This window comes from Mercenaria mercenaria, chromosome 3 (genome assembly GCF_021730395.1).
Source record: "Mercenaria mercenaria strain notata chromosome 3, MADL_Memer_1, whole genome shotgun sequence".
Classification (NCBI taxonomy): Eukaryota; Metazoa; Mollusca; class Bivalvia; order Venerida; family Veneridae; genus Mercenaria; species Mercenaria mercenaria.
Genome location: NC_069363.1, coordinates 74,027,766 through 74,047,293, shown reverse-complemented (window position 1 = coordinate 74,047,293; position 19,528 = coordinate 74,027,766). Strand labels below are relative to the sequence as shown.

At 32.8% G+C, this 19,528-nt stretch overlaps 1 protein-coding gene across 9 annotated transcripts in view; it reads left to right on the top strand.

The window, feature by feature from the left end:
• LOC123524389 (prostaglandin E2 receptor EP4 subtype-like) overlaps window positions 1–19,528 on the top strand; it is a 93,524-nt gene that overhangs the window by 63,716 nt on the left and 10,280 nt on the right. The window contains exons 1-2 of one of the 9 annotated variants that reach the window (XM_045302548.2): window positions 7,958–8,057; window positions 14,012–14,055. The exons of 3 other annotated variants lie outside the window; for them this stretch is intronic. Coding sequence is in view for 1 of the 6 variants with exons in the window: in XM_045302543.2 (XP_045158478.2) it covers window positions 16,914–16,924 (11 nt within the window). In the remaining 5 variants the exon portion in view is untranslated. Of the gene's footprint in view, window positions 1–5,312; window positions 5,442–7,923; window positions 8,058–14,011; window positions 14,056–16,562; window positions 16,925–17,671; window positions 18,033–19,528 lie in introns of those variants that run through there. 5 more of the 9 variants (XM_045302546.2, XM_045302549.2, XM_045302547.2 and 2 more) reach the window with 5 other exon arrangements.

Sequence of the window (19,528 nt, the reverse complement as noted above, 5' to 3'; positions counted from 1 at the left end):
TTATTATTATTATTATTATTATCATACGTCTTTGTTTCCCAAAACATAAATATTGTGAGCTTTGAATGAGTGACCGTAACAGGAAATCCACTCAGTAGCCAATGGCCACAGCAACGGTAGACGTATCGTTTTGGAATGGAATACTAAATGAGTCCTATTTTCGTTGGCTTTTTCGCGTATTAATTTTTTCCTATTATTGAAGGTAATGATACAGTAAATGCTTCTAACGCCCCTGTATTAATGATATGAATTAATCAGAAAAGCATGCATAATATCAAAGTCGCTATAAACCACTTACTATACCCTTTACCAATTAACAAAATTATTTGAAATTACTATTTATAATTGCACAATAAGATTATTATAGTATCAGTTAAATATCTTGACTCCGGTTTTCATGACTATATATTAAGAACACATTCTAAAACCTGTAGATATGATTATTCCAAACATTAACGTAACATCTTATTTGTTACAATGTGTATTCAAAACCATTCTAAAACATAGTCCAGATCGCACGGTTCCTCTTTATAAGATCTGGGTAGACTCGTCCGGGCTGTACAGGAGCCGATTTCCGAAGGGGTCATTTATCAAATGCAGAGATTTTAAGCGGACAATTGCATTTTATTGAGCTTCTTGTGCCTGATGTAATATTTTGGAAAGCAATGAAAATCGATGTAATTCAATGGCAATAATTTCTCCTTCCTCATCAGTTTCAAAAACCAAACCAATATTATGTTACCACTTCAGCGACGACTAATAATGCGTTCCCTGTTATTGTTTACAAATAATCATCAGTTTAGCCTCTAATTATTCTCTCAGGTGAAATAAAAGGTATTGTGTCCACATTTGATGGAGTCAAATCTAATATTACCGTTTTTATTTGATATGCTGATAATGAATTGCCAAGTTATAACAGCATTGGTTAGGCATTGCAGCGACGAAAGATTCATTATTTTGAGGGTGACTGAGAGTCTCAATGCGCCTGTATTTAGATAATCAAAACAGCCAAATCAAACCAATATAGAATAGAGCTACTCGCTCCTAGAACTATTGTTCTTTGTTTAAACACAGTAATTTCGAAAAGGATGTCACTCATTTAAGTCTAATGCCGATGGCTTTTGGCACAAAATTGGAATTTGACTACGGTCTCCACATTTTCTTATACCGTGAAACACAAACATTTCGAAGAAGCAGTAAAAGACGAGTCAAACATCAGTAAATCTGGCAGTTGGAGTTGTTCTACTTAATGACACGTTCGATGTAAAATAAGATCTAGCTCTATAGAAGGTCTCCATGGCCGAGTGGATGTAGAATTCTTACATGTGATGAAGCTGTTCCATCCGAGTGCATCTGATAATAGAAGATTCTATGTACTTTAATTGTCTGTTTATTTATTGGGTAAACTTATGTGTATTGCCGATATTCGTATTGCAATGAAACAGCAGCTGGTGAAAACAAATGATGTAGGTAAAAACATAAGTCGGAAGATGCGCTTTCGTAACCATGTTAACATTTCTTTTCTTTTGAAAATTGCTGATAACAAAATACAAGCTAAAAAATAAAACGTATAAGCTCTGTATACGCTTTTTAGGCTGGCAAATTTATTCGCCAGACTACTATAACCATAAATCGAAATTCTACACAGTTCAACTAAAGTTCAAAGGTGCTGAGACTGACAACACAAAACCATTTCATGCGCAATTCAAATAGTTCGCCACGTTTATCAGTTTTGCCATAGAGTTGTATAAAGATTGTTAAACTTACCTGTTTCAGTAAATCTATTTGCTTTAACATGTTATATTAATGTTTTATTTTTCTAACGGTAAATACTTGAAAGATAATATTAGAAAATATTACATTATGATGGTAAATCAATTCGCCCCTATGAATGAAATGTCTGTATAAATGGAACTTTTTCGTAACTCAACACTGTTGACCGTTTCGTTATAAATTATGACCCCGGTCTGTAAATAGCTAATTAAACAAGCGCTGGTTCCGAGAAACAATTGTCGATTTGAGTTACACTGTGCATTATTCGACGACCTGACATAACATGGAAAATGAGAAATATGAAATATCAATTAAAATGAACATAGAGTGATATGAGTTATGTTAGGTCTTATATTTAGGGCTAAAGTTGTAAGAATCTATTCTTTCAGATCATTTGCTATAGGTACTACGGGACTTAACCGCTGCGTGGAATTGCCACAGTAACGTGAAAAGAAACAAATGACCACTTTCTACGAGTTGTATGTCTAAAGAGTGACCATGTTATATACTCTTTTTTCCTTTCTTTCTTTTTTTTTGATATTTCTATACTAAATTCATTTTAGAAACATTCTGGTAAATGCTGAAAGATATATTGTAAAAAGTGCTTTATCACCATTTTGTTTAAAGGGTGGGGGCATAGATGTAACCGATTTTTGTTTAAAGACACGTTTTCAACTGTATTTCAGGTTATATTAAGATAGTGGACCCGTAATGGTAATGTTTAACAAATGCATTAATTGATATAGTCCTGAAGTTAACACTCTTTCGCACTGTGTTGCATCTTTAAACGGCTTTTACTGTGTCGTTGTTGTTTGATTGTTTTTTTTTTTATTTGTTAATCTTGTATAAATTATGTTTTTCCTCCAGCTGAAACAGAGACAAGTTTCAGAGTGATAGGCATTGCGCAAAACGATCGCAGAGAAGTCATTTTACCTCATATTTTTCTAAATGAAACCTCAAGGTATTGCGTAACAATTACAAAACACAAAATAAAATTGTCCATAACAATTTTTCTTCGGAGCCTCGAGTAAGAGAATTTAATGGGACAGAAATTAAGCTCCAACTCTTAAGAATTATAGCCTTGCTCTCTGCATTCAAAAAGAACCATGGGACAGAAGTAAAACCTACCTACATTTCTTCCAAACTTTGTAAACTAAAGCAAAATCAAGAACTTATGCAAAATATAACAAAGTATTTTCAAAGGTGTCTAAACATTCACCCTTCAGGTTAAATTCATTTTAAACAGCAAGAAATGGCTAATCAAATGAAAAATTTCCGCTTTTGTACGACAAATCAATGATAATAAGTATTGTAAAAAAAACAGTTTATCTTACTTGAAAGAAGAAATATAATGAACAAAGTTTGGTCCAAGTGGGGCTTGAACCTACGCCTTCCTGAAAAATTAGTTAAAGCAGCCTATGGTAGGAATGGAATACTTTTCAAAAAAAGGAGGTATACTATTACGGGTCCGGCAATTTTCCTAATCATCGTAATAGGGAAGGAACAGGACTAGACCAATGATAACAGTCCGGTTTATAGTGGTATTCCCTGATACCGACAAGAAAATCACCCCATCTGATCAGTGTTCATACATTGATAAATGTGTTTGTGTGTGTGTTGGGGAGGGGGGGGGCTTTGTATATCGAAGTATAAATGTTGTGTTTGCTACCTTTATACTTTATCTGATATTATGTCCCTCAATGTTTATTACTGCTTCTTTATAAACATATATAAACGGTTATGGCTCGCCAGTTGCCCAATGATAACGTGAACCCAGGTTCATGATCGAAAAACTAGAATCAACAATCGACAGACTAGGTTTTTCGAACGTAAAACCAAGTTTTTCAAACACTTACCGATATTTTCGAGCGGAACATAAGATAACGGGCGGTGTTTACGGGCGTAATCCATGGTTCACGAGTGTAAACCATAGTTTATGAACGTGAACATATGTTAACGATCGAGAACTTAAGTTTACGACCGTGAAAATGGGTTTACGACCGTAAACATAGGTTCTGGCTCATGAACATAGGATTACGACCAAAAATCATAGTTTTGTTCGAGAAACCAATTTTACTAACGTAAACCTAGGATCACGTTCGTAAACTATGGTTCATCTCGTAAACAATGGTTCGCGGCAATCCAATCATTATATTCTTGGTCGAAAAACTAGGATTATCGAATACTAACATATATTTTCGAGCGAAAACATAGGACAACAGGCGTAAACCATAGTTTACGCTGAATCCATGTTTATGTTCGATAAACTAGGTTTCTCGTTTGAATTTAACTTGGGTTTACAAACGTGGACATATGTTTACGAGTGTGAACTATGGTTTACGACGTTATCCTTTGTTTTCGCGCGAAAGAATAGGTTTACATGCTTTTAAGTTTGAATAACCTAGTTTATCTATCGTGAATCCTAGTTTTCGACTGTGAACCTGGATTCACGTAATTATTGGAAGATTTCCATACAAGTCACGTCTGTAAACTATGGTTCTAGATCATAAACCTGGGCGTGGTACAATGCAGGGGTTCAAGATTCGTAAACGCAGGTTCACATCCGAAATTCATGGTTGATTTTTTAATCCTGATATATCGACCGTAAACCATGGTTTAATTTTGATAAACTACGTTTCGCGAATAAACTATGAATTTCGTTCATTATCCTATGTGGTTTGATTGGATTACGTTCTCGGAACCTGACTATTTTGTAAGATATTAATTGTTGTGGTTTCAGATTCCCTAGTGAGCATTATGTGCCGTTTGTCTCACTAATTATGTTATCCTCAATGAAGCAAACACAGTGTTTTTTTTCACCATCTGTAGTCTGTAATATCCTTACACTACCTTCACAAGTTAATCAAGATGGTTCATCACATCAATACCCTATGCTCGTTTTAGTTTGATATGGAAAACCCATAATATCTAAGGTTTTGCAAACATCTTTCCCGCACATATTCTATCCAGTGTTTTGTGGTAGCCAGCCTTTCTGTACTTTCAGTACTTTGATTATGTTGTGTAATTGCGAGTGTGCATTATTAGAAATTTCTAGCCGGTTTGCTCAACTAACTTTAAGCAAGATGTGTTATAGCGTTGATATTTAGTACGGATTAATATCTATTAACAGTTAAAATGACGCCATTTTTGCAGTTTATAGCTTTTACAGATTTAATGCTTTTGTAATAAACCTAACTATGAATACAATGATTACAAGCGTGCATGTTTTAGTACATATCTAGAAGCATTCAAGAAGATTAAAATACGCAACACCGACACATATTTGAAATTAGCATGAACAATATTGCAACTCTGTGGCGATACCTTTATTTTTTTAAAACCAAGGTGGATATTTGGCAAGAAGGCCGGAATAAACAATGTTTAGATTAATTTGGTGATCGACAACAAATATATAAACAACATATAAAAATACATACAAAACTAAAATGAATATGGAATGGTATCAAAGAGCTCTTTAATAATGTGCAAGTAGAGCATTTATACTGTAAAAAACTATATCGGATTATTGGTTTTGACACAAAATGTGACGTAACAAAAACTTTATATAAATGAAGTCGAGGCGCACTTTAAATAAAATGTTAGTGAATGCGAACATGGAGAGCTGGAATTTCAATTACATTGGAATAATTTTGTATTTGAGGGAAATAGTAAGTTGCAGTAGTATTGACTACTTTTCGCTTTACTTTACTGTTTTACTTTTTTCATGCTTTTATTTTCAATTATCTTTATTACAGAACTTACTATACTAAATATAAACTATATGAAACAATGCTAACGCAATATTAGACATACATAATGTAGGATTGTTTTCAGTATTTCTTTTTAATTTTATTTATTTTCTTTACTTATTTACTTTTTTTTTGACGTAAAGAAGTAAAAAGTAACAGTTAAAGAGGCGTATGTTCCGAAACACTCTTCATCAGATCCATACCTACTTTGAAATTGAATAATGAAACAAATGTACCATTTCCAAAGGTTTGGATGTATGAGAGCAAACAAACAAGTTCAACTGTGTAAATAAAAAGCATATCCTACAATGTATCAAAAACCTTTAAATAATATTTACTATAAAAGACTTTCACTTAAATTTTATCATCTTTAATATTGCATTTATTTTACACATTCAGTGACACGTGTATACATGTAATATATAATATGGTATATATTGATAAAATCATTTAGGCCTCACCAAATTAAAAAATTGTTCATCGGATTTGCCGCTCGTATATTTTCAGAAACACACGTGCCAATATGTTTTGGTGCGCTACGTTTTACGGACGTAACAATGTACAAATGCTTATAATTCCAGTCCCAGATTGTTTTAAAATGAACTTTAATCACAATAAATACATACTACGCACACATCGTCAATAATGTATCATAATGTTTATTTTCAGTTGAATTAAAGCTATTTCCCCTTGATGCAGTTACGCCATTTTCTTCAAATGTTTACCAAATAGTGTTGCTACAAAAATCGGATTTATTTAATTGAAAATCGGATGAAAAACATACTAATTTATTTGATAACATCAATCTACATTAGTTTGGTAAGGGTAAATACGTATTGATTCATGCCACTTTTCTGTTTTCTGTTTTCTGTTTTTCCTGTCCAGATGATCAGCATTTGTATACGAAAGTGGGTGGGGTAAGGAATTTACATTTTGAGTTGTGTTCAGACCAGTTTGGATTTTCAAATTTTCCAATCCTTGAGTAGAATAATGTTAATCAACGTTAATATCCATTTCAGACTTTAATTGAGACTTTGTTTTAACAAGTTTAATGATAAATCTGTTAGGAAATTTAATAGTTAGAACAAGAGATGTCCGTAAGTTTTCTAAGTGCTTGACTCTGAATTAGAGCTTTGCCAATAAAAGGGACATAATAGTCAAAAGCTTTGAAAGTAACAGAGCTATTGGATGTTATATAAAACTTAAACAAAACTAGTCTAAGGTAAAAAGGGGCACAACTCTGTCAAAATTCAGAGTTATGGGGATTGTTTCTCCTGGTGTAGACTTTGATAGTAAATAACTATTTTAACTTTCAAGTCAAAAGCTTTAATAGTAACAGAGATCTTTGATCAAAAACATCGAAAAGTCGAGCTAAAAATGCTACATTTTCATAGCAGTAAATATTCAAGTCACATATCTATGTCATGATTATGGTTTAAGACTGTGCATTGTTGTATATTACATATTTTCTAACAGCATTTTCAAAAGCATACATTATGTGATTACACTGTACTGTATGCCAATTTTATTACCTTTTGAGTTTGCTTTGTTGTGCATCTGCAGGTCAATTTTTTCAATCCCAGGTGAATTATTTTTAAATGTAAAATGGCTGTATATTCTATTTTAAGGTTTTTATTAATCGGTCGAGAGCCAAATCAAGCCAAATATATTTCTTCGCTCTTCGCTCGCTCCTGATTTTCTCAAAAAACAAAAAACAAAATGTTTAAATTATTTTTACGCTCGCCGCCTCAATTTTTCTCAGAAAAAAATCCGATGAACAACTTTTCAGTTTGGTGTGGCCTTATCGCTTACAATTTTTGACTTAATTATTCCTTTTTAGACTTACAAAGGATAGCTACAGCTTGACTTTTACTTATTAAAGCACTTTACCGCTGTTTTTTTATATGCCAATATAAAATATAACTATTATACTGGTTTCTAATCTTGTTAAGAACATTGTGCATTGTAACACGCAGGAAAAATGTCATGACGCTGTTGATGAAAAGAAAAACATGAAAAGTGGTGTCTAACTTGTGCACGTTTATTGAATGCATTTACATTACTTTGAAAAGTGTCAACAGGTCGCATATGAAAACGGTGTTAATTAAAGCTATTAAAGTTTACTGTAGTGCACTTTGAAATTACATAATTTTATTCAAAACACTCCTTATATCTATACATTGTCAGGCCGAATTTAGCTGACGATTTTGCACCTTATTTGATACTTGCATGAATAAAACAAACCAGTTTAAGTGTACTGTTTCATTGAGCAGATATTATTTGAATACATTCTCAGATTATCACTTTGCATTTGGAGCCTATATTGTAAAACAATTGTTACAATGTTGCCTGCTAGTCTTAAGTAGAGTATGTTTGAGTAGTTATTTGATACTTGCTCGAATTCTAAACTTATGAGATTCAGTGTAATGTTACAGATTGCTGTTTCGATTTTGTGTGTGAATTTAGACTCATTTTTATGTGAAAGTTAAAGATCGAAAGGGAAAAATGAGGATTATCAGGGTTAATATTAAAAGTGTAAGTACAATTTCGTAAATAGATTATTATTTTGTTATGGAAAGTCAAACGTCGAATTCTTTTTATTCTATATCTATATTCTGTGTTTGCATATTTGGATTTGACAAATCTTATTTTTATTATATACCTGTATAAATTCTGTCAAAAGTAGGACTTGTATTTTACAAACAAATAAGAACAGACAGAAAACAAATCCGTACTGTACCTTTTGTAGTGCATGTTGCAAGACTACTTTCATTTGATATGCATGACCTGACACAGTTCTACAAATAGCGCACACAAAAAATTAATTCAGTTCTGAAATTTTAACATCGATAAACTGTTAAATCATTGAATATTTCGATCTTTAACAAATTAACATACAAACAAGTAGAGGTATATAATAAAATGGTCAATATATCAATAGCCAGATACGGCTCGAGTGGATATTGACAGGTGGGATCACACTCGGCGCTTGCGCGCCTCGTGTCATCCGATCTGGCAAAATCCACTCGAACCGAATACAAATAGGGAGAGCGCAGACCTACCGATCGCGGAGTCGCGAGTTTGATCCCTTAACAGGCGTATGTTCTCCGTGACGATTTGATAAAAGACATTCGTCCTCCGCCTCTGATTCATGTGGGGAAGTTGGCAGTTATTTGCGGAGAACAGGTTTGTACTGGTACAGAATCCAAAAACACTGATTAGGTTAAAGACATGGTACAGCTCGTTTAAATGGCTCAACCGTGTTGTTGTACATATAAAATAGCCTGGTTAGGTTTATAGGTTGGTCAGGGCTACGGTAGGGCTGTCATTGATTGGGTCTTAAGCATATCGACGATACCGATATATCAGAAGACAAATATCGACGATACATCGATTATCTTTATTTAGTTAGATAACAGCCTATTTGTTCATATGCCCTACAATACCTTCCTGTAAATGTACATTTATTTTATTGCCTACTTTCATATTACAGTTTGATTTTGTATTTATTATGAAATAAAAGAAGTAAATAAAATTAATACATCAATAAATTTTATTTTGCCTTCACTCGTTCTTGGCATTTACCAAATTTGCAAACCTTGTGAAACTTAAGTTGATCCTTGGGGTCGAGTTGTTTATCTGGATAGTTTTTTCTCTCTGTAAAAAATCGATTTTTAAAAATGGGAATCGATAATCGATCGACAAAAAAATATCGTTGATACATCGATATCGTTTCTATCAATGACAGCCCTATGCTACGGATATGTATTGTATTCTGCCATCGAAATATTTCTATAAAATGCTTCTTCACCTTCCGTTTGGACCCGTCCATGTTTACAAACAATGTTTGTTTATTTTATGGACTGTACATTTGAAGATGCGTAATGCGGGCTTTGCTTGTAGGCGAGACTATTTTACGGGTAGGACTTTACTATAAAAACTACTAAGTACCTAAAGCGCCGGAAGTTTTCCAGAAACAGGAAGTGCATAGCTTGTACCTTCTCCTTTCTTTACGAATATGAAGCTGGTGACGAAATACTATGAAAGATGAAGGGCGGCTGGTTTATCAAAAAGTGACCAATATAAATGGGACTTTTAAAGTATAACCGGTCATTTTGAAAGAGATGGAACCAGCTTAGCGCCATCATTACCGAACAAAAAGTGTTCAGTGGCGCGGAAAGAAACAAATGAAGAAGCGTTCAATGTGGCAGAAAGAACAATGTGGCTTCCATTTCTGTCTGTCGAATCTAATATTATTTCGTTTCGCTGCTTTCCATGCTTCCAAAGGATCTTCTTTGGCGGTCGTGAATTGTCTCCCCGTATGCGGACTCGAGTGTTGTTATATATCTGGTATTTTGGCATCATAGGACTGTAATAGAACTCTACATACACAAGTGATAGGGGACGTGGAAGGTGTTACATATTTCATTACCTTTCACAAACAGATTCAGTCGAACCAGGCTGCTATTATTTCGCCTCGATGAGTTCTGTTCCTTACTGATTTCATTAACTATCTCAACACCAGTTTTCAAATGCCGTATGGCGGCTGTAAAAAGTCAACCCTTACATGGTCTCATTGTTGCTGGTCCTTTGGGATGATGGCGATCATTCAATTTTGCTATATGACAGTATTACGCTTAAGCCGGTGTTAGGGAGCATGAGATTCGTCGCATATTCATTACCTCCCATTAACAGGCTCAATCGCACCAGTCTGCAATTATTTCGCTTGGTTGGTTATATGCTTCCAAAGGACCCTCCTACAGATGATATTGTCATTTCACCAAAAGAACCGAGCGAACGTCATTCTAGCTTTCTTGTAAGAAATTATAGCGCGACATTGCGACTGTTAAGAGTATTTTACTGGCTGTAAGTGCAGATGGGAATATTAGGAGGTAACCATGCTGTGTCGGGTAAAATACCTCATGTTTATATATACTTTTTCGTACCGTAAGAAGAAGATAAACGAAATGATTCACTTTTTATACAGCATTATATTTTCTTACAGAAGTGAATTTATATGAAACGCAGGAAATACGCCCTCGAAGAAACATAACGTTTTGTTGGTGAAAAAAAAACAACATAATAATCAGGTTTAGTTTTATTATCTTGTCTTGTACGGTACTAATGTAAAGTCATCAATCATCGATAATTGCAACGTTTGACATGCCATTTCTTTCGAACAAAAGATTTCTTATATTTCTGTTTGAGGTTTCTACAATAATGAACGTTCAGGGTGATACATGAATATCTCTGCGTGCTTCCATTTTTCTCTTTTACATGGAATGATTGGCGGAAACTATACTTTCCTCCATTCGAGTGTTCTCATCCTCCGCACATGTGAAGTTGTAAGATATAATTAATCTAATAATAAATGCTGTATTGGTTATATTTGAAGTAAAGAAACGTTAAACTTAGGCATAGAAAATTTCTCATGTAATTTTCAAGATTTTATTTCAAAGGTGGTTGCTATTAGAACTAGTTGGGATGTGTGTACTATAAAAGAAATGACAGAGAAAAAAAAAGATTTCTTTTTATTAAACGCTTGGTAACGACTTTAACCATTATATAAGGCCAATCCATGTTAGCTATCAGCAGCTCGTGTATTATGCTAATGTTCTACATAATTGAGACTGGAAGATTTGGGAACCAAATATACTGGTATACCGTCGACCAGTTACTCAAAAAGGAAAACAAAAGCACTTTTCATTTGGAAAGGCCTTGTTCCTAGCTTGAAAACCCATTTGTAATTGCTAACTGTTAACTAGAAATAAAGCAAAAATATGGTAACGACACGAAGACAGACGATAAAAGTGAAACTCGCATTTAGGATTTAAAAAGAGGGTCTTAAACAACGGATTGGGCATTTTTAATGTATATACGTAAATAACCTTTCTGACAACGATCAGTTTCACAATATACTCATTTTCTACAAAAGTAAGGTTATTTGATGCTATCTGACGAGTATTACAATAACCATTAAATGCGATTAGTCAAACATTCGTGCTGAAAAACAACAACAAAACATTGCAAACTGTACATAGATAAATGGAATGGGCTTAATATATGACGGAAAAATAGATTGTACTAACATGGGCTATTTTTATATTTACTCATTTTGTCTTTTTTTTTTTTTTTTTTTTTTTTTTTTTTGCAATTTACAAGGAGTAAAAACCTTTAAAAAGAAAATATATTCAGCTGGAAAATATACATAAAGACTTAAATAGTAATGCATATAAAGGATTTCTTTTCTTCAGATCAAGATTGTGTATGATAAAATTAACGTTACTCCTACACACACTTCATAGCAACTTTCTTGTTGATACATTTAATGATATAAAATGTTTGAAGAAATTAATGCACCATATATAAGACCTTGTACTTAAATAAGTAGATGATCAGAAAAGTTAAAGTTATCGTACACAGATTTATTAAGTGTAAAGTAACATCAGTTTAATGATTTTACTAAAGATAGACGTGAATGAATAAATTTATGAACTTAAATTAGCCATCTCATTAAAGCCTTCCGTTGTCATAAACCAAAAATAAATTTTATACAGTTCAATAAGGAAAAGCATCGTGAATATATATATGGATCACGGAAATTCACTAATTGATAAATATCGATAGAATCATTTATCACAATTTTTGGCCAACACTGCCAATAACATTTGAGCCGCGCCATGAGAAAACCAACATAGTGGCTTTGCGACCAGCATGGATCCAGACCAGCCTGCGCATCCGCGCAGTCTTGTCAGGATCCATGTTGTTCGCTTTCAAAGCCTATAGCGATTAGGGAAACCGTTAGCGAACAGCATGGACCCTGTCCAGATTGCGCAAATGCGCAGGCTGGTCTAGAGCCGTGCTGGTGGCAAACGCACAATGTTGGTTTTCTCATGGCGCGGCTCATTTAAATTTTTGCTTTCCTACAGGGAAATCTGGATCGTGTTAATTTCCAATACAAAAAGAATTTGTTTGCAAAATTAATCAAATAGCATATCAGAAAACAAATAAATGGATCACAGACTTTTCCCCTATGGTAAATACATTGTATCCCACATAAATGCACAGAATTGAAACGCTGTAAGAAATTTTAAAAACTTTAATTTGTGCACATTCATTTACTGCATTTTCTTTGCTTCCAATATTTGCAGTAGACGCAGACATTAATCTGTTATGGTTTTCCGAAGTAAAAAAACAAGTAGTCATGTTAAAATATAGAAAGATCTTTATCTAGTTGTTAGTGCAGATCTGAATAGCATACAGCAAGCGGTAGAATTATTTTAAGCATGTCATTTCAACACAAAAATAAATGAAAATAAAATCAAACGAAAATCTTCGTTCCTTGGATTACAGTATCGTATTCAAACACAGCGCGGGAAATTCACATCCACAAAGGTTGAGTTCCGGTAATATATTATCATATATAGCGTAACGCTATGTTGTTGTTTTTTTTTTTTGTTTTTTTTTCTTGTTTTATTTTTTTTTTTTTTTTGTTTTGTTTTGTTTCTTTTTTCATATAACGTTTTAGGAATTGAGAAATGTGCCAAGAGAAACAAAGAGGAATTATCAAGGTATTTAATGTGCATCCGGATTTACGTAATAAAATTAAAAAAAAAATTATCAAGGTATTTGACTTTCATCCGGATTTACATAATACGATAAAACTTACCGCACATTTCTGCTGCGTATTATAAATAATTCGATATACGTCATTTGTAGCACGAGATTCATCCTACACCATGGGGTTTGCCTCCGACCATAAAATCAACGAATGCGTTATCACTATGTATTCAAAGCTTTCCTTATTTGGACATAATAAGAACGAATTTAGATTAGAATTTGTACGGTGAACGTTTAATTGCTTTAATAAAAGACACATCCCAACAGTAAAAAGTTACTGTGCAGTTTACATTAGTAAATACTACTTGAACAATGAATATAATTATTATAGGAACAATTCTTACATTATCTGATTTATTGTTTAGTTAAAAAAGGAAAACAACAATGGTGATAAAATTTGCCAAAAACAACGTTTGACGCGCGGACCGCTGAGAGAACATTATGACGTTTTTTATGACGCCAGAAAGACACATGATGTGCGCTTCATTTCTTCTAGGGTTGATGAATTTAACATAATTTTTATTATAATAATTCAATTTACATCTTAGAATGAATATCTTCGTGTGGTTTATATTCGGATTAGCCACGGTTTAACAGCCAGGTGCTTGCTTACGCCCTCGTGGTTCATAACTCTAAACCGTCGTTAATGAGACGATAAACCACACGAAAACCTTGCTTAATTGCCAATTATTATACATAGAAATAGTCTATATTATAACACAGTCATTACATGCTGTCTTTCGTACCTATCTTAAAGAAAATATCTTTAAGCCCTAGTTACAAATGACCTCTTGGGAAACTTTTCTTATTTTCTAAAATAATGACCTTTCGAAACTGATATTTATTTTTTCATTTTCCATTTTTCCTAGGTTCAGGAAATGACTGGCGGACACCAGACTTTCCTCCATTAAAGGTACTTTGCCTTTGTACTTAGAAATTATCACTTTTCAGTCGTAATTAATTTAATAGTTGTCGACATATCACTTGTTTTGGATGAACGAAAGACTGAAATATTCCTTAAACCTAGGCCTAACTAATCATTACTCATTTGAAGTATTTTGGACTTGAAAGATGTGGGGGAGATACTATATAATATCATATCAGAACTACTTGGAATTATTTTGTTCTGTCAAAAATAAAGTGAATCCAACCTTGCTGAAATCAAATAATTGTTGTTGTTGTTGTTACTTTTATTAGCAGAATTCATTTGTTTTTACAAATCAGATTTAATTGAACAACCCTTAAAATCGTTTTTTCCTGCAAGGTCAGGGTAGGTGGATTCGCAAAAGTTTGTATTTGCAGTTAATAAGAACGAAATAGAATAGAATAAAACAGGGAAACACTTAAATTCCAATGTATTATGTTTTGGAGGATAAGAATTATATACCCCATGTCTTTTTGAATACGGAAATTTTGTAGGGCAGCAGAAGACTTGTGGCTCTAATCTTGGTCCGAGCTTTAGATTAGATGACACAGGGGTCATCTACAGATAGATTTTTGTTCGCTAATACCATCAAATTGAAATCTGAATAAGGATTGATATATTGCTATCAAACTTAGGGTAGCTGTTACTAAAATTAGAAATCTGATTTCCAGCATATAGCAATGAAACTTTCCAGGTGGGTAGCTTAATAGGGAAGAAAGTTTCAGGGATTTATTTTGTGGCCACTAGGTCAAGGTCACTGTCAGGTCAACTGTTACTGAAATGGAACACGTTTGAAAAACCTGGTTTTCGGTGAATTTCCACATCCCGTCTTGTCAGTTTTATAATCAATTTAACAGTGTAGGCGTTATTAACCATGTGCTTACAAAACGTATAAAATTACATAGAACTTTGATATTTCATAAAATTAATGCATTATGTAAATGAAATCAGATCAGCATAATGTAATTACTAAAATCCTGTTTGAGGGATATTCATTCATTACGATAAAAATTATATTGAATATCTTCGGTATAATTATGGCAAAATGTGACTCATCAACGAGAAGCTGAAGTGTTGTATGACAACCAAACTATACTCAGTCGCTGAAATTCACTGGGGTTACTTTCCCGTTGTTACCACTGTATCAGTCTGTCATGATTCCATAACAAACGCCCTCTAAACCCAGATAAATGCTTCTGTGGCGGCCGATAATACTGGCCATGTTATTTACAGATAATCATCGTAATTTGACAGTGTAACATCAAATAAAAAAAAATCTACAGAATTATTCTCATAGGTGAAATAACTATGTATTAAATCAACATATGTTGGATACCGTTTTCATTTGATAATGAACGGATAAAGAGCTATCACACTTATAACGATACTGGACATTGTGGGGATGAAACTGTTGATTAGATAAATTGTTTCAGAAGTAAGTTCTGTTTTAACTTACCTCGTCTGTATTCGAAGCACCTAACAACAAGACGAAATAGAACAAAAAATGATTGTGTGCAACATTGTGGTTTTGGAGTGGATATTTAAATCCGATGGTCGATGGTTTAGGGACAACCTAAATGGTATTTGGTTGCGGTGAACAATGGCCTTTGCTTTAGGACCACTTAGCATACAAATGTCAGACACCAGATAATACTGCGCGTTGGGTACTGATATATTTTTAGATCGCTCTGTGTTTGAATTTGACAATTCAATTTGCTTCAAAATATTGGAATATATTATCCATTGACTGCCTTCAATTTTTCTGTCGCGGGAACTTTGTGCATCATTTTATGTATCTAATTGCTCTCATCCGGCAAACGAATTTGCAATATCAATAATGCTATTGTAATTTAGCAGCAGCTGGTGAAAACAATTCATGTATGTAACGACAGGAGTAAAGTGTTTTCCTTCCTTTCTGTACGACATATTGTAAAATAGAAATGTAGCATTAACACGACTTACAAATTCTGTTCGCCTTTCATGCTGTGGTATCACTAACGACATATAAATTAAGTTTGACTTTAATGATGTATCTTCACTATGCCTTAAGAAGTGTGATCGCCTTCTATGCTTTTAATCTTTTTCTCTTGCTCTGCTTGAACAATATTTATTAATATCAGCACTACGACCTGTTCGCCTTCTGTGCTGTAGCATAGCTACGAACTAAGAATTCTGTTCGCCTTCTGTGCTGTAGCATAGCTACGAACTAAGAATTCTGTTCGCCTTCTGTGCTGTAGCATAGCTACGAACTATGAATTCTGTCCGCCTTCAATGAAGTATCAATATATATATAAAAACCGCGATATTTCTTTTTGGCTGTCGATTACAATTTAATACCTATAAAAGTGAAAAGGTAGATATTAAGGACAAATTTGATTTTATAGACGTTACGCTTTTATAATAAACCGCAGTTTTAAGGTACAATGATTTCAAGCGAGAGTAAGAACATACGTACTTATTTACATGTAGGAAGATAAAATACACAACATAGACAATATCACAAGTGTGTAGATGTATCAATATTTTCTTCAGTTATACTCCAACGGGATATTTAGAAAATTCGGCTGTAACAAACAACGGATAACGACATAATAAATTGTGACAACATACAAATAGACAGTATATTGAATTTCTTTTACATTGTTATAAAATTGTATGAAACTGGAAGAAATGGTAGAATTCTAATTAATTATATAACATGATTGGGTTAAACAGCCTGTCTCGAAAGAGGCTTTGACTCCTACGTAACAAAAACTGATATAAATATATTATAATAAGCCGCACCACCCATTTGTATTGCACATGGAAAGATAGCTGGAAAATACAGACATTGGAATACTTAGCAAATGATAGAACAGTAAGTTGTATTTGTAAAAGAATGTTTTGCATATTTGACTTTTTTTTCATTTTTCATTTGCTTCGTTGCAATATCAATTAAATACAGAACTAACTGTTTCATAACATTGAAATAAACTGAACTGAAATGAAAATACATTGCGCAGTTTCTTAATGTATTCAAATTGGGCTGTTTAAAAAAAGTGGAATTATGAATACTTGAATGATTGGCGGAGTTCTAAACAACTGGTAGGTTTCCTAATGCCAAGCGCTTAAATTGCTGTTACAAGTGAGAACTACCTGGTTTTAGATATTCCTTTCACAATAACATTAAAATTATAAATATCAAGTTATACTGTTATACATGTAGCAAGTCTTATTTCTTTTCTTTTCTTCATAATTAGTGCAATAATATTTCATTAAGTATTGTATGATAAAAATAATGTTATCAACACATTCATAGAAACTTTCTTGTTGATACGTTTTATAATACTTTGGAAATGAATTCATAAACAGAAAAGTTTAAGACATGGTGCACATATGTATCGTAGCAACATTACAAATATATTTGCTAGCTTGTATGTTATTGAAGAAATTTAATCTGAAGTGTGATCTTTATTTTACGAATATTTTGACAAATATTTGTGAACAAGAAAGTAAATTTTACATAGTGCAATATACATCAAGAGCAACTTACGGAAGTTTACTGATTGACCGTTGCCGATAAAATCGTTTATCGCATACAATTTTGACTTAATTATTTTTAATCAGATTGTACGAATTACATTTATGATTTGGTTTCGCACAGGAGTAGCTGGACTTCGATAATTCATAATTAGACAACTGTTGCCGCTGTTTTCAATTAAAGCAAAAATGTGTAATTCATTCTGTGCAGATAACACTAAACAATATTTTCTAAAAGCAGGCAACAAACAAATAAATGCATAACAAATTTTTCATCACGATTGAATAGTTTGTCTCCTGCATCGAGAAAAAAGCGATGGTTTAATTTGTGCACCCATTCGTTGGCCGCATTTAGGTTGCTTTGGAAGGAGTACGAAATAATTTGTGTTAAAAAACAAGTAGCATAAAATACGTAGGATTTGGTGAATTCAGATGCAACAAAAGTGGTGTGTACTTTTTGAATAGAATGTGTATTTCAAAATGTTTGCGTTTTATTTGATACTTGAATTGCAATGAAGTTGAATTCAAATTCAAATTCAATTCAATTCAATTCAGACAGTTTATTTACGTCTCATCGTATTTTAACACAGAAAAAGAAACATAATAAAATCTAATGAAAATACATATGCTATCCTTAACAGAATTATAAGTAAGTAGATTGTTAAATCGTGTTGTTTCGACTTTGCGTCCGAATATTAAAAAATACTTTTGATGCAAAAATTAGAGATACCATTATAAAACTGTCTATAATAGCTTAACAATAATGTCAGCTTAAACTGATTCTCAGTTCAAGTATTCATGTCCTGTGTACGTGCATACTTTTCAGGCTGTAATAAGTCTAACATTTGATGAAATATTGAAAAAAAGTGCATAGAAGATTTTCTTAGAATATCATAATACATTTTAAGTACGTATAATTTTGATAAGGGAAAATGCTTAATAACTTAGATTTTTTTTGTCTTTATTCGCACTTTACTGACAATGTATAGTAATGGTATAGAAGTTCACAGTATTACTTAAACTATTAAACTATTAAACTATATCTTTAACATTTGTTCAAGGGAGACAAAGTATATAAAAAAAACACCTGTGTTCCGACTTTTAGTTTTGTAACTATACGATGTGCTATATAATGCACTGTCAAAACAAACTGTTCTCATTCTACGTTCTTCTTTGTTTATTTTCATATAACTTTCACGAAAGTCCCTATTTTTTTCTTACCGTTATTTTTTTATATTACTTACATTATGGTAGCTTTATGTTACGTGTCTTGAAATATCCAGATAGGTGATAATGTAGTAATCTTTTCACAAAACTGTCAGGGTTTAGGAAATTGTCAAAAGAGAAGAGACTTATTTCATTATGTTAGAAGTAAAAAATATAATATAATATGTTTGCAAGATATTCACATAACAAAACAACTTTGTGCGTTTGTAAAGTCTGAATGGGGAAACGAAATATATATTTGCCCATTTACAAGCAATAGTCGAGGAGTTATGACCCTTCTACCAAATAATTTTGAACAAAAAGTTGAAAATGTTATAAAAGATGAAAACGGAAACTTTCTTATTCTAGATTTATATATATTTCAAATAAGATTTACATTAGTTAACCTATATGGCCCGAATGAAGATAATCCATCATTTTATCAAAATATTTACCAGAAAGTTTATAACATTGGAAATGATAATGTTATTTTTTGTGGTGACTGGAATTTAGTCATTGATCCCAGTTTAGACTATGAAAACTATGTATCTATCAATAACCCAAAAGCAAGAAAAATTGTAACGAACTTAATTGAAAATGAACATTTTATTGACATATGGCGTATTTTACATGATAATAAGAAAAAATTCACATGGCGGAGAAAAAACCCAACCCGTAAGCAATCTAGACTTGATTTTTTTCTAATAACTGAAAATACCATGAACTTTGTAACTGA